The 15614-nt window shown below is 42.7% G+C and overlaps 2 protein-coding genes across 2 annotated transcripts in view; both read left to right on the forward strand.

The window, feature by feature from the left end:
- kcnh7 (potassium voltage-gated channel subfamily H member 7) overlaps positions 1-8974 on the forward strand; it is a gene marked incomplete at both ends in the record, with an annotated part of 52551 nt that extends 43577 nt beyond the window's left edge. The window contains 5 exons of the mRNA XM_080018865.1: positions 4829-5009; positions 6114-6197; positions 8418-8561; positions 8647-8730; positions 8825-8974. Coding sequence (XP_079874991.1) covers positions 4829-5009; positions 6114-6197; positions 8418-8561; positions 8647-8730; positions 8825-8974 — 643 coding nt within the window. The remainder of the gene's footprint in view (positions 1-4828; positions 5010-6113; positions 6198-8417; positions 8562-8646; positions 8731-8824) is intronic.
- A 6077-nt stretch (positions 8975-15051) lies between these two features.
- Positions 15052-15614, forward strand: part of ifih1 (interferon induced with helicase C domain 1) — a 15697-nt gene continuing 15134 nt past the window's right edge. The window contains exon 1 of the mRNA XM_080018771.1: positions 15052-15464. Within this exon, the coding sequence (XP_079874897.1) occupies positions 15123-15464 (342 nt within the window). The 5' untranslated portion in view covers positions 15052-15122. The remainder of the gene's footprint in view (positions 15465-15614) is intronic.

Genomic DNA, 15614 nt, shown 5'->3' on the forward strand with positions numbered 1-15614 from the left:
TAGTCGTATTATTATTAGTGTTATTATTATTAGGGGTCCCTCCTGCAGGGATTATTATTGTTATCAATTTTTATTATAATTATTCTCCTTGCCACTTGCCACACCAGGATGTCTCAGACATCTAGTGGTTCAAGTTACATCCATGTCAATCCACAAACGGAGCAGGAATTCGCAAAAAAAAGCAATTAAATTTGACCGGAAGTTGCTGAACGTACGTGAATCACGGACAGCCATGGTTCTAAAACTTGGGTGATCCAAGTGGTCCAAGTGGTCCATCTTGCTCCGTGGTGGAGCGAGATGAGCTTGTGGAGTAAGGTGCTTTGTGACATCATCATCCAGTTTGCTATATATGCCTTTTTTGTAAATATAAATGCATCCTGTTCACGTCTAACCCGGTGCCGTGTCCCTCCTTATTTTGCAGAATTGGAGCCAGTCGCAACATATCAACTGTAGGAGTTGAAAATAGTCAGAAACATTCAGTGTTTCTGTCCTGACACATGGAGTTCGCTTGCAGCTCCAGAGCAAGTGATCAGAATCACGTCCGTTTTATTTTAGTTTAAGTTTAAAAAGTTGATGAAATGCCTCGGACTGAGCAAACTCACGTCAGCGCATCATTAAATCAATCGGTGCTGCGTTCAATGAAAACTTGCAATTTGTAATTGCCTCGATAATGGACCCTGTGTTTTTCTGCCTGCAGTTATATTTATTAGGGGTCCCTTCCACAGTGCTAGAACCCTATTGTTAATGTACGACAGCCCCTTATTGTTATTGTAAGAGGAAAAATGAAGAAAAAAATCTTGAAATTCTGAAGCCTAAAACTGTCTGGAAAATCAACTTTGGCGTATCACACAAATTAGTATATGTCTTGTTAGAACTGTGCTGTCACAAAGACCTCGTGGTTGAAGTTTTCCTGGGCCCTTCGACACAAAGACACAGATGACAATGCGTTGCCTTTCTGCAATATACATATTGCAGAGAGGAGGCTAGGTGGAATTAGCCAGGAGCAGATGGTACATGTCATGAAGGGCTCCTCTCCTGAAGTGTGTGTGTGTGTGTGTGTGTGTGTGTGTGTGTGGATGGGGTTTTTAAACCTGCTGCTCGTTAGCCCAACCAACGAGCATCGGGTGTGGCTGCTCAAACCCTTCCATCCACACATCCCCAACACCAGAAAATAATCCTCGAAATGGTGTCCCTCGAAAACACTGTGATGTGCGACTCAGTAATGAGTCCAAATTCAAGGTGGTGTCGGAAAGATAGAAGCCGTGCAATGGTAATAACCCACAGAAATATCACACTGTTTGTCGTATTTCATGGAAACTGGACTTACTGAAAATGTAATCCAACAAAAAAAGTGAACTCAGCTTTACCAAAGAAATACATACATTACACTGCTATCATCAATTTACGTGTATATTTATATAGCTTCTTACCTCATAGATGTCAGTAGATCTGTTCGATTAATATTTTAAATCGGTGGTCCACATTAATGAAAAATACAATAAACAGTAAAGCACTGAAATATTCAAGATTCAAGATTAAAGAGGTTTATTTGTTACATAAATATACATACGTTCATACATGTGTGCAGTGAAATGTCATTGCGACACACCTGGAGATTATGCACAATAGTTTCCAAACTGAAAATAATAGCTAGAACAGTGATTCAGGAACTTGCAGTACAGTATGCTACAGACAGTACAGTGAGGCAGTGTGTGACGCAGTTAGGACCCCTGGTGAGGTCAGCGTTGACAGTTCCTATGGCTTGCGGGAAGAAACTCCGTCTCAGTCTCTCTGTCCTCGCTGTGTGACTGCGGAGGCGCTTGCCCGACCGCAGCACCTGGAACAGTCCATTGTTGGGGTGGTGAGGATCCTTCATGATCCTGCGGGCTCTGCTACTACACCTCCTGGTGTATAAGTCCCGCGGGGAGGGGAGGGTAATTCCAGTGGTACGTTGGGCGGAACGCACCACCCTCTGCAGGGCCCGCCTGTCCTGAGCAGTGCAGTTCCCAAACCAGGCAGTGATGTTGCCCGTCAGGATGCTCTCCACCGCTCCACAGTAGAAGGACTTGAGGATCGTCACCGAGACCCTGAATTTCTTCAGCTGCCCGAGGTGGTAAAGACGCTGCCTCGCCTTTCTCACCAGAGCGTCTGTATGTAAAGTTCATGTTAAATCCTCCGTGATGTGGACTCCCAGGTACTTGAAGCTGCTCACCCTGTCGACAGAAGCCACATTAATCACCAACGCCACACTGCCTCCCCACCCTTACCATCTGGGGCCGGGCTGTGAGGAAGTCCAGGATCCAGGACCACAGCGGAGTGTTCAGTCCTAGCTCCTGCACCTTGACAGCCAGTCTGGTGGGGACTATGGTCTATCAAGCTGAGCTATAGTCGACCATCAAAGTTCGGGAGCGTGGTGTGCAGTACCTGGGAGGTCGCATCGTCCGTGGATCTGTTCGGCCGGTACGCAACCCCTGCCACAAGCGTCTGATGTCCCATGGCTCTATCCGTCGCTTCACTCTGTCCCTGTGCATACGTTTAGCGTCCTTCACCGCCCTCCGCAGATTGTACGACGCCGCGTTGTAACTGTCCATATTTCATATTTTTTACAAGACCTTTCGTTGTGAGCAGAGTAATTCAGAGCGTGATCGAAGAAAAATAAACTCAACCAAACTTTACAAATACATTACGTTAGATTACGTTTGTAATACGCGCCATGTATAGACATTTTCGTACAGCTAAACTTAACAAACTTTCATGAAAAGGCAGAAAGTGTTTGTAATATTAAGAAATTATTCAATAATAAAAATAATTCATCTTTAATTATATTCAAAATTATTGTTGAAGTTTCATAAATGTTGTCTGCATTATAGTATAGCTGATAAGCTGATAAGGCGAAAAGTGTCTGGAACAAAACAATAACATGTGGTTCAGTTTTCATCCAAATCGATCAATTAGTGAAAAACTGAACAAATCTGACCCCTGCTTGACCGACACACCGCTGTTTGTAAACAAAATGAACGAGATGAGATTTACAGTAAGATGCTTTATGACGTCATCATGCTATTTACTATAAATGTACAGGTTCTGATTCAGAATGTCCATTGGCACCGTGTCCAGTGTACGGCGTAGCTCTGTAGGGGTTAGAGATCACAAACATAAACCCACATAAATACATCATAATTGACGCACACGAGACACAACGTCGCCTGCCGTCACTGAGCCTCCACATGTTCTCACATACAACAAGGTAAATAACAACAATGACAAAGTTTGGTTAAAAGAAAAAAAAACCCAAAAAGGTTGTTTTCAAGAAACGTCATGTGCAAACAGTTTAACAGCTTGACTATAGCTTAACTTGGCAGACTTGAATGAAAACGTATCGTTGTTAAAGTTTCATAAATGTTGTCTGCATTACAATATAGGCAAGTCATCTATGAAACTGAATTGTGTATTGCTGCCCGCAGCTATGTTTATAATAATAATAATAATAATATTATTATTATTATTATTATTATTATTATTATTATTATTATTATGTCATACTATATATACTGTATATATACATATATATAGAGAGAGAGATTTTTTTTACAATATGGCAGTACATACTGTATATTTACTATACCAGCATACCAGCATATTGTACCATATACCATACTGTAGCATATTTTGAAACACCACATCCCAATTGTACTATTTTTGCATTATTATTACATTGCATTATTATAACTGTGCACTATTTTCTGTATAGTTTTGCTACGTACTTGTACTTTTTTCTAGTGTACTCGCTCCCTCGCTCCTCGCCCATATTGGGATGACTAGTCGCTATGGTCAGCGGCGCAAGCACTGCTCCCTGTTCACTTCTCTTTATAGAAGTGTATATTGTCATTTCATTTTTGTTTTTCAAATTAAACAGCACAATGCACGACATACGTCGGGGGGGGGGGGTGTTATTATGATTATGTTATCATTATGTTATTTTCTATTATAGTGTTCCACTAGCCTAAATATCACACCTCGCACTGAATTTTCATTTTCGCTGCCCGCGTCGGCCTGCGCGCCGCTGCGGGGCCTTCATGTCGAGGAGCGCACGCGCCCCCTCGTGGCCACGGCGCTCGTAGCGCCTGCATGCGCCTGCCATACTGGTTCTACTCCACTGCATTTAAAACGAATATTTATACTCTAGTTACATTCGAGTCCGTTTATGTTTTTTAGTCTGAATTCTAACGCAGTCGTGTTGCCTTTTTTTTTTTTTTTTTTTTTTAAATCTGCGACAAAACTCCATGTTGCACTGTGTAGAACTGTACTAGAATGTAAGAAAAGAATGAATGAAATGGATGAAGTCGAATGAAAGAAAGTAGGTATATTTTGTATTTCTTATAAATGTGTATAAAATGTGTATCAAATAAAACGCGATTTCCAATTTTCTGAGCGTCCAGTGTTGATACAGAGGTTTATGGTTCATTGTTATTTTTTAGGTTTACTGTATATTGCCAAATATTTCTATTGCATTTGTACTTTGTTTTTATTTTTTAATTTTATTGTATGGTGCACATTTTTCATTTTTGTAGTTATTTTTTGGGGTTTATTCCACATATTGCCAATTATTTCTATATTTATTCTTATTACTTTATTAATATGGCCTACTGCATTTTCCTTCTAGGGATGAATTAAATATCTATCCATTTTTCCACCCCCCCGCCCCCTCTCTCTCTCTGCCCCCCACTCTCCCCACTCCCCTACCCCGTTCCTCCCACTCTCTCACCCCTGCCTCTCTCTCTCTCTCTCTCTCGCTCTCTCTCTCTCTCTGTCTCTGTGCTTCCTCCAGGCTGGAGACCCAGATGGTGTCGGACATCCAGAGCATCCTGCAGCTGCTGCAGAGACAGACCAGCGTGGGTCCCCCGGCTTACAGCGCCGTCACCTCCGCCCTGGAGTACCAGAGGCCCGCGCTCAGGGTCCAGCCCGTGGCCGCACTTGGCTCCAGTCTCTTCAGCCACTCCCGAACCCATGTAAAGAGACGCCCCCATTCAACCCAAAAATACACAGTGACCCTTTGCCGCTCAGATATTAGGCTTTTAATGGGTTCTGCTGAATCTAATCCCTAACATATATTATATTTCTAAATAGTATTTTGCATTCAATTCGCTTTTTCGCTGGGTCATTTTGCAGACTCGTTTATTCAAAGTGTCTCGTAAATGAGTCAGAAGTAACGTAGCTGTCTCAGTGGTGGAGGAGGTGCTCAACGCTTTTACTTAACCCTTGTATTATGTTTCCATGTTTAACCAATGAAAACTGTTCCAGCCAGAAATGGCCGGTGCCCTAAAAGTCACCTTCAAAATGTGAGATATGCATATTTAACCTCCTCCAAAAGTAATTATTTCAAATTATCATCGTCACTGACTATCATTACCAACTTGACCAGATATTTAAGTTTTGTTGTCCGCATAGGACAGGTTTTCCTTGATATTACACCACTCGTGTTTTTATAACAAAGCGCACAATATGCACTAATTATTCAAACTTGCCATGATGGTAATTATGTGCACGTCTTTTTTCATTTGCTGGCATGTTTTTAGTATCTTACACATGTCATGTTTGTCTTGTCTTTGATGAGGGTTAGACTTGGCACAAGAAAGTTCATTATGACGAGCTGCCCCGGCGGCCTCCACGTGATGATGACAAATGTAACTCAGATCAAAACAGTCATATGAATAACTGAATTTAATACGTTTAAAAAAAAAACAAGCCAGCACATTTTAATACATTTATAAAGCACCATAAAGCACAAGGTTTGTGTTGTCCGGAATAATCCTCTCCACTGTATGAACAGTTCGAAGGCAGATTTGGTGCAGTGTTGGCCCTGGGACCATTGTGATGATGTTCTCAACCGACAGTCTTCTCCGACTTCCAGGGGGGCTGGGACCATGCTGGCCTCTTTCAACCTCTGTGTTTTCTTCTTCTTCCTCGGAGGATGATTCATTGTGCTCCGAATTGTACTCTGAACAATAATTATGGGGCGACGCGGCGCATGGCGGTGGAGCGGGTCGTCCGGTAATCGGAGGGCTTCTGGTTCGGATTAATTCGTCCTCCCGTGTGTTTTTGTCTGTCGGCAGGGAGCCGACCACAAGCAGGCGAGGAGCGTTCAGGAATCCAAAGACAGCGGCGCTCCAGTGGAGGACAGCCTTACAGCCCTGCTGGTCCAAAGACACACACAGCCACAACAACAACAACAACAACAACAACAACCACCGCAACAGACCGAGAGGCATCAACAGTCCCAACTGATCCTCCTCCCGGTTGAAAACTCTCCCCCTTCCTCCTCCTCCTCTTCCTCCCCGCCCCCCTTGGATTCCACTCTCAGCTCCGTGGGACTCCACGGGCCCGCCTCAGACCCCGGCCCCCCAAGGCCGTAAACATCTTCTGACAAGTGTTCTTATATCTTTATTTTTATTTGTTTTATTTTTGCTGCAACCACAGTGGTAGAAGGAATTTGTCGGCATGCTTACACGGACATCTCGTAGCGTTGATTTTGATTTTGATTTTTGTCACTTTTTGTTGAACGATCACAGACTAAGGACGTTGTGCGAACCGTCCGCTGACCTGCCGTTCGCCCGTCTCCTCGGAAGTGTGACTCAGGGGTTCTATGGACCTATTGCACTGCAATATTTGAAGTATGCTGCAGTATTCTTCCTTGAGCTTTTTGCATTATTACCGATATTATCATCGACGTTGACACGCACCCTTGATGTGACTGCCAAAACGGATAGACCCCAGACCTGCTGGTCTTGGCAGATGAAATAATATGCATTATCTGAGAGTGTTCTGTTGCATGTTTCTATGGAGCCAGGCCTCTGACGAGCAAGTGTGGTGATGGATTTTGAGCAGGGCCGTACGTAGTTTTGTGAGTTTATATCACTATATTTACTATTTTGCACTGTTTATGGAGCCCAAAGCATAGCACGTTTTCTCATATAAAAATTATGTTCATTTTATTTTTTGTTTTCCTTTTGGCTTTGGGATGCACTTGCATTGGGACGGGGGGTGATTGGGGGTTGGAGTGTAATTGAAAATGCATGAAAACATGAAGCTATAAAGCTAGCATATAGGCTCATTAAATAAAAAAAGGGTGCCTCACGACAAATTCAAACACATACATTTTGCATCCGCATATCCAAGTCTACCAAAACATCAGTAATCAGCATAATTATATTGTTACTCTTCATTGTTTTCATAGACAATGCTGATTAATGTTAGATAAAAAAAATATTGTATTATAGACACATGTAAAAAATGTAAATGTGTTATTTTTTAATCAGTAAGTAAATTGTATTAGAAAATGGGAGTGTCGTTAAATACTAGCACCTAGGTTTGTTTAGATGCTGTGAGAGCAATAAAATTTAAATCCAACTTTACTTGTGGGGAAGTTTTGAGCGGCTTAACATTTTAGAAAAAAAAAGCTGAAAGGTCATTTTCAAACATTACAAAATGCAGTTTGTTGTATCATATACTAATTTTGCAGGAGATTATGTCACATAGAGGCTATAATAAAGGACCCGTTGTAAGAATTCTTCAGTTTGGATTGTTGAAATTGAATGTCAATAAATTAATCAATGAAATTCATAGAAAATAAAATATCTCTATTTGTAGGTAGACCACACCAAAATTATTATTATTTTATATTGTAGAAGAAAAGTCTATAACTCTAAGCTACTGAGATGTCCTTTGTCTTTTATTTACCTGTGCTGTCAGCATGCTGGACACACAACACAGAGTATTTGTGCCATTGCATCTAGGACAGAGTTAGTCTGCAAGTGGAGTTCAACTTCTCAACCTGCAATGCAATTTTTTATTAATTCTTCAAGAATCAATCAACTGCCGCAATAACTTGGTCCTGTGGACTACCTGTAGTCCACAGGACTACAGGTAGACAGGGCTACCTATACCTGACTACAGGACTACCTGTACCTGACAAGACCCCCTTTTTGTAGAATTACCTAAACATGTTTTGGTCGTTAAACAACTAATCACCACTCCAAGAGGGGGCAAATCACCATGGGTGAGACAAATAAATATAGAACCAAACAACATGTACATGGAAAAACATAAACATCAGACGACAACATGTATCAAAAAAACAGACTTAATTAAGCCAGGAAAACTGGAACAGCAATTGGGCACGTGGCCAGTGTAAATGTAAATGAAAATGTAAATAAGGGAGAAAAGGGGAGGGATGTAACCAGGAGGGTGTTGGGGGTGTGTTCAAAACGGGTGCTGTGTGTGTGCCTGTGAGGAGACCGCCTGTATGTGTGTGTGTGTGTGTGTGTGTGTGTGTGTGTGTGTGTGTGTGTGTGTGTGTGTGTGTGTGTGTGTGTGTGTGTCCACTGGTGAGTGTACAGGACTTATCCCAATTGGTTCAGGTACACTGGTACACAGGTCCGGAGCCAGGTCCTGCACCGAGACCCCGTCTGAACTGCCCGAGCCCCCACGCCCACCTGCGCCCCATGCAAGGGCGAGGCCTGCCCCACCACAACCGGACAGACCCTCCATCCAGCCGCATCCACGTAGCCGAGTGTACTCAGCGCAGGGCTCCTGGATGTCAGCCCCTCCACCAAGATATGTGGGCCCTCCACCACCCCCGTCACCCAGGGCACACTCAAGAGAAGCCACGCCGCGGGAGCAAAGGCACCCCAACCTACACCAATGACAGAAAGCGGCCTCATAGGGGCCCTGGTAGGCACCCACCGGGTGGGCCCCCTGCCGGCTGGGTTAGAGTTCTGGCAGCTTGCCCCTGGTGCCAGGTGGCTTCTGGATTCGCGCTCCGCAGCCCCATCGGGCACCAGGGGAAAGCCGCCAGGACTCGAACCCAACCGGCAGGGGCCCACCCAGTCGGCCCCTGGCCAACCACATCCCCACACCAACCCACCAGTGCCGGAACCCCGGAAAACGGAGAGATTATCTCTGTTTCTCCAATTGAGTAATATTATTTTCTCGGCAATTGTTAAGGCGATCAAAAAGTGGGTCAACTGAGGAGAGGTCACCGAGTTGAAATGTACAGACGGGGAGGTTGCAATGCTGTGACCCAGAAGGGTTGAAAGCTTCTAGGTAATGTTGGTTCAGAATGTTTGGATAGGTGGACAGAACCAGATGGCATGAAAGTACTCATCTCTGGTATTAAGGGAACAATAAGAACAAACGTCTTTATCCATGAAATCCATTTTGAACATTTTGTGGTGGGTGATATTTGCCCTGTGCAAAATCTTATATTGGATTTGTTGCATTTTGGAATTGCGGTCATGGAAAAAGTGTTGTTGCAAATATGCTTCCACGGGTTGATATGGGTGGAAACAACAAGGTCTCTTTCCCATTCCATGGTAGGTAGAGATAAAGTGTCATCTGTTTTTAATAAAAGTTTGGATTCTGAAAAAGGGATTTTTTTTTTTACATTACCTTAATGAGCAAGATGTTCAATCATCGGAGGTGGTTATAGGATGTTGCTCGTTAATTTGATTTTTACTTTTAGAGACTGCTGTAGTTGAAGGAATTGCAGGAAACTATGACCACCAATACTACACCTTTATGTAAAGGTTGGGAAGGATATAAGCAAATTGTTTTTGAAAAATGTGTTCCAGATGAGTAATTCCTTGTCTTTTCAAAGGCCTGCAGATTATTGATCTGTTTTTAACAAGAAAATCTGGGTTCTGCCAGATTGGAGTGGATTTGTTTGGAGATAGAGTGTGACCACTGAGTTTAAGGAATCTCCGCCAGGCTGACAGAGTCATTGTGATGAATGGATTTTTAAAGCAATTATGTTTCCTTATTGATTCAGTAAGAAATGAGAGATCAGATATTGATAAATCCTGACATTCTGTTAGTTCAATGTTTCGCCGTCCATGGCCCAATGGTGGCTCTGGTTGTAACCATTCAATTATAAATTAAAGATGGTTCGCTAAATAGTAGTATCTGAAGTTTGGGCCTGCTAGGCCTCCACAGTCTTTGTTTTTCTGTAGTGTTGCTAGTTAAATTTGTGGTTTCTTGTTTTTCCAAATTAATTTATTGATTATTGAGTCTAGAGTATTCAACTCATTTACTGTTGGTTGGAGTGGAATATATAGTTTATTTTTGGTAGTATATTCATTTTCACTGCTGCTATCCTACCAATTAGTGAGATGGGTAGGTTTAGATATTAGATTGAACACTTCTGGTACGGATGATATTGGGTTCTGTAAATATAACAAAATATCGTCTGCATACAAACTGATTTTGTGAACAGAGTTTACTGTTTGTATGCCAATGATATTACTGTTTTGACGGATGGCCACTGGGGTTCAATAAAGATGGCGAATAGTAAAAGGGAGAGCCGACATTCTTGTTTTGTGCCACGTTGTAAAGTGAAACCCAGTGAAGTATAACCATTGGTGATGACAGAAGCTGACAGTGAGTTGTACAGAATTCTGATCCATTCAATGAGTGACTCTCCAAAGCCAAATTTGTTGAGGGTGGAAAAGAGGTATTTCCAATTGACTCTGTCAATTTTTTTTTTCGGCATATAAAGAAGCAATAACAGTATTTAAGTTGTTCCTTTGAGATATGCTGATCAGACTGAATAAAGGGCACATATTGCTGGATGAGTGTCTGCCCTTGACAAAGCCTCTTCGGTCTGGGTGTATAATAAATGGAATTACTTTTTCAATTCTGTTGATTAGTGTTTTACTAATAATCTTTATATCGCAATGAATTAGGCTTATGGGTCTATAACTGGAGGTGAGGGTTGGGTCCTTATTGGGTTTGAGCAAAACCAAAATGAGAGCAGTATTCATTTGGGGAGCCATAGTGGAGTTTGACTTAATCTCTGTAACCATTCTGATGAATAGTGGGGACATAAGTGGCCAGAAGTGTTTATAGAATTCCACTGGGTAGCCATCTGATATGGGGATCTATTGTTGGGCATAGAGAAGACAGCTTTCTAGAGTAAGTGGTTGATCTAGTGTGGTAGCCTGCTCTGTGGATACTTTAGGGAGGTTGATATCATCGAGGAATAAAAAAAAAGTTTGATAAATTTGATTCATTATCCGAGTGATATAGCTTATTATAAAAGTCTGTGAATATTTTATTCATGTCTTGCGGGGTGTGTGTTATCCTACCCTGTGGATCTTTGATGGCTGTAATAAGTGTTTTTTCTCCATCGCATTTCAATTGATTGGCAAGAAATCTATCTGTTTTGTCAAATTTATTTTCAAATAATTGTTTGTTTCCAAACTCTTGTTCATTGCATGAGTAAATGTGTCTTTTGATGGATGATATTATCAAGTTGAGATGAAACTGTTTGGATCTCATTTCCGATTTCCGATTTCCGATTTGCGATTTGCTCGGTGTGTGAGTGGACTTGTTGGGAGTGCAATTCTTTTAATCATTGTTCTAGTATATTTTTGCATTCTTGTCCTTTCTTTTTCTTGTGAGTGGAGGATTAAATAATATTACTTCTCAGAACTGCCTTTCCTTTTCCCAGAGTAAGGATGGTGATATTTCTGGAGAGTCATTCAGTTCAATGAAGGATGTCCATTCTCTGGAAAATAAATGGTTAAATTCTTTATCTGTCAGAAGTGAGGTGTCTGCCACCTTCCAGGAGGGTTTGGGTTGGTTTCATTTGTGAGGTTGAAAAAAATCGGCCTGTGATCAGAGATTACAATAGGGTGGATTTCAGGATTAGTGTTTTTGGCATTTCATCAATAGATGAAAGCGATTGATGTTTTGTCTGATGAACTGGGGTAAGAAGATATTTGGAGAATACTTGATCCTTCTGAAAATGATTTTACCTTTCTTCCCCTCCCACACTCTATGCACTCAAGGACAGATTGTTTTTTGTTAGTCTCTCATACTTTGGTGAGTCAGGTAACTCATTCTACGCTTGGAAATATTGTCACGTCGGATCATGCACCACTGGATCTGGTAATTGCAACCAAAGAAACAGTTCATCACTCTCCCAGATGGCGCTTCAACGTTGAACAGTGAAGACTCCCATGCAGGCATCTGGTCTACGACAAGAGAATTTTCGGAATTCAGTGAGAGATCAGTAAATGACCTGTATTATGTGGCCTTTAAAGCCTTTCTAAGGGCCACCTCATACAACATGGTTCATTGAAAAAGAAAGAAAAAGCAAATGAGGATTGGCGAAAATTAGATGAGAATATTGAAGAGCTGGAAAAATAATGTATCCAACAGCCAGAACCAGAGATATGGAATACGAGAATACTTTTTCAAAAGAAAGCCGAATTTGCTTTGTTTTGTACCAAACAAAAATATTTCAAACAAGGAGAGAGAGCAGGTAAATTTTGACCAAGCAGAGAAGTCACTAACAGAATCAGATCATCCCTGCTATACTTACTAAACATAATAATTTAACAAGAGATTAAAAAATAAAAATAAAAAGGTGACATATGACGTTTTTAGAGATTACTATCAAGAACTATATTTATCTCAAGGAGTGATCGAGGAAGAGAACTGGAAGCTTTTTTCTCCTCTATATATTTGCCTTCATTAACAGAGCAGCAAAGGTAGAAGGTAATGTCTCCCTGGAAGAAATTGAATATGCTATCCAAAGTATGAAGCTGGGGAAAGCCCCTGGACAATGACCGATTTACTACAGATTTTTTCAGACAATTTAGAGATGTTCTTGCCCCGAGACTGCTGTTAGTCTATCAAGATGCATTAGAGATAGGCAGTTTACCTACGAGCATGCGTTCAGATGTCAATACTTTATTCCATGAGAAAGGGAAGGACTCGCAACGTTGCAGTAATTATAGACCTATATCTTTACTCGATGTGGATGAGTAAATATTGGCCAAAGTCCTGGCGAAATATTGGAAGTAGTTTTGTAAAGGGTAGAAACCTGGCTGAGAACCTGCGTAGGCGGTTACACATCATCTTGTAGGTTAGGAATGATGCCGATCCTGTTTTTTTCTTCTCGCTGGTTGCAGAGAAGGCGTTCGGTAAGGTGGAATTTCCATTCCTCTTCTACACCTTGAAGCAAGTCGGTTTTGGGCAATCTTTTATTCAATGGCAGAAATTGCTGTATGCGGACCCTATGGCAGCTGTTCTTAATAATGGGATAATATAGGATGTGGCACAAGACACAAATATTCCCATTTTTTCTAGAGCCATTGGCCATTGCATTACGTGAAAACACAAATTGTTTTTGTGTGCGGATTATATTTCATTGATTTCTAGCAGCCCTCAGACGGCAGCACAGGCAATTTGCTCAGTTATTGTTCGGTTTTCAGCTACTCCATTATTTAGGAGTTGCCCACCAGTAATTCGAGACAAATGGCAGTTTAGGTGGATGCCTCCAGGTATGACTTATCGAGGTATTAAGATTGTACCGGTACTGGAAGAGATAATGAAAGCTAATATCCCCCCTGTTATTCCAGATATACAAGCAATGCAACAGAATCCGGCTATAATGAATATTTCTCTTTTGTTTAAAATTAATTTAACCAAGATGAGAATTAGCTCTTAAGATGCATTATCTTATTTATATGCTACCTATCACCCTAACTCCACAACTACTCAAGCTTTACAACCAAATATTTAGGACTTTTCTGTGGACAGGGAAAAGGCCAGTATTCAGCAAACCCAACATTCAAATCCGCACTAGCATAATCTAAATTAACATCCAGGTGCCCCGTGTGAGCGCACTCTGCCAGGTGTATGGGCCCTCGGCACTCAAGCTGGGTGGGGCGTCTGGTCGGCGGCGGTGGGGCGGGCCTCGCTCTTACGCGGGGGCGTGGGTGGCCGTGGGGACCTGAAGCCCCATGAAACTGCTACGATGCTGACAGGAGACATAGCGACTCAGATAAGCATTGTAAAACAAGAAGACAAGGATCTGGAATTCAAACGGCACAGCAACATATATCCGTTATGAGCCAAAAACAGCCAGCAAATGAAACGCTGGCTGTGACGGGTAGAGCGGAGGACCCAGGAGATAACGGGTGTTATGAAGTAGAGGTAGCCCTTCCTATGGCAGAGTTTCAGACCCGAGACAAGGCTGATCTAGCAGACACAACAAATACAAATGATAGTTTGAGCCCAGATGGTTCCCACTGAACAGGGACAAGAGAAGAGGCCACGTGACCAGCTGTAGTTCCAGTTTTCCTGGACCTAATTAACTGTCTTTCAATGCATGTTGTCGTCCAATGTTTATGTTTTTGTGTAAATGTTGTTTGTTTCTATGTTTATTTGTCTCACCTTTGGCACAAATACTCTGTGTTGTATGCCCAGCATGCTGACAAAATAAAAAAAAAAAAAGGAATTGAAGACGAGGCCTTCCCGACACATGTGTAGAACCGTGCCATATAAGGATCCCCCGCTGGGGTTTGCAAGAGAAACCTGGAGTCCGACACACCGGGCCAAAGGGAGCCCGCACAACAATGTAGATCGGCCCCTTGAATAAGATAAATTAGCAATAAACTAAACAAAAAGACCACAATCATGACTAAAATGTAGTCTAATCTATTATTAATGTCCTCCAATATAAACAGGCAGGTTTCCCTGTCGTCCTGCTCGTTGCTCAAACTACTGTAACTGTCATTTAAAACTAGTGTATTGATAGTCGTAGTCATGTGGCTCGTACATACATTGATAAACTGTCACAGTTACGAAATATTTCTTGTGCATAATTTACGTGAGAAATAGGCCGACCCGATGGCTGAAAGTGATGACATCATATCAGCACGTGGCTACGCAGGAGCCGTATGAAATGAGACGACGGAATAACATCTGCAAAACTATAAATGAAATAAAATTGGGAACCCTAAGTTAAAAACGTGGCCCCAAGTTTAAACGTGGCCCCAGCAGAACGGAACGCAGCCGCCTTGGATAGAGTGTGAAAGCGGAAAGACGCCCCTCTGCCGCCCCCTGGTGGGGACTGGTGGTTTTTGTTTTGTTTTTGGAGAAACGAAAGTGATCCTGTTCGCGGCCGCCTCACCCCGGGGGTTCTGTTCGCCCCCTGGTTTCACTTTTAGATTGGAACCACCATGGCTTCCGCGGACGCCGACAATGAGGCTCTCGTCCAGAGCTTCCGATCGAGGCTGAAGAACCTGATCTTGGTGGAGCAGTTGCTGGACCAGATGCCCTCCATCGAGGGGGACAGGAGGGACCTGCTCAAGAACAAGGCCAGGACCGAGGGGGACCATGCGGCGGTGGATCTGCTCCTCGACACGGTGCTCCAGCGGCCCCGCGCCGACGGCTGGTTCAGGGAGTTTGTGGACGCCCTGTCCGCCTCGGGGTTCTGCCGTGCGGCGGACTACATGGAGATCGGGCATCTCCCGGACCCCGACCTGGAGGAGGAGAACGACCAGTGTGTCCGGCTGATCTGGCTGGTGTCGCCCAGTCTGGTGACCATGAAGACTGGGGATGTGTGTCTGCACTGCTTCTCTGAGGAAATCATCACTTTGGAGGACAAGGAGCGTGTGGGTATCTGTCTGTATATCTATCTGTATATCTGCCTGTGTGTCTGTGTGTCTGTTTATCTGCCTGTCTGTCTATCCGTCCGTATATCTGTCTGTCTGACAGTTTGTCTGTCTATATATACACATAACTATCTATCTATCTGTCTATCT

The sequence above is a fragment of the Zeus faber genome (assembly GCF_960531495.2).
Source record: "Zeus faber genome assembly, chromosome: 18".
Taxonomy (NCBI): domain Eukaryota; kingdom Metazoa; phylum Chordata; class Actinopteri; order Zeiformes; family Zeidae; genus Zeus; species Zeus faber.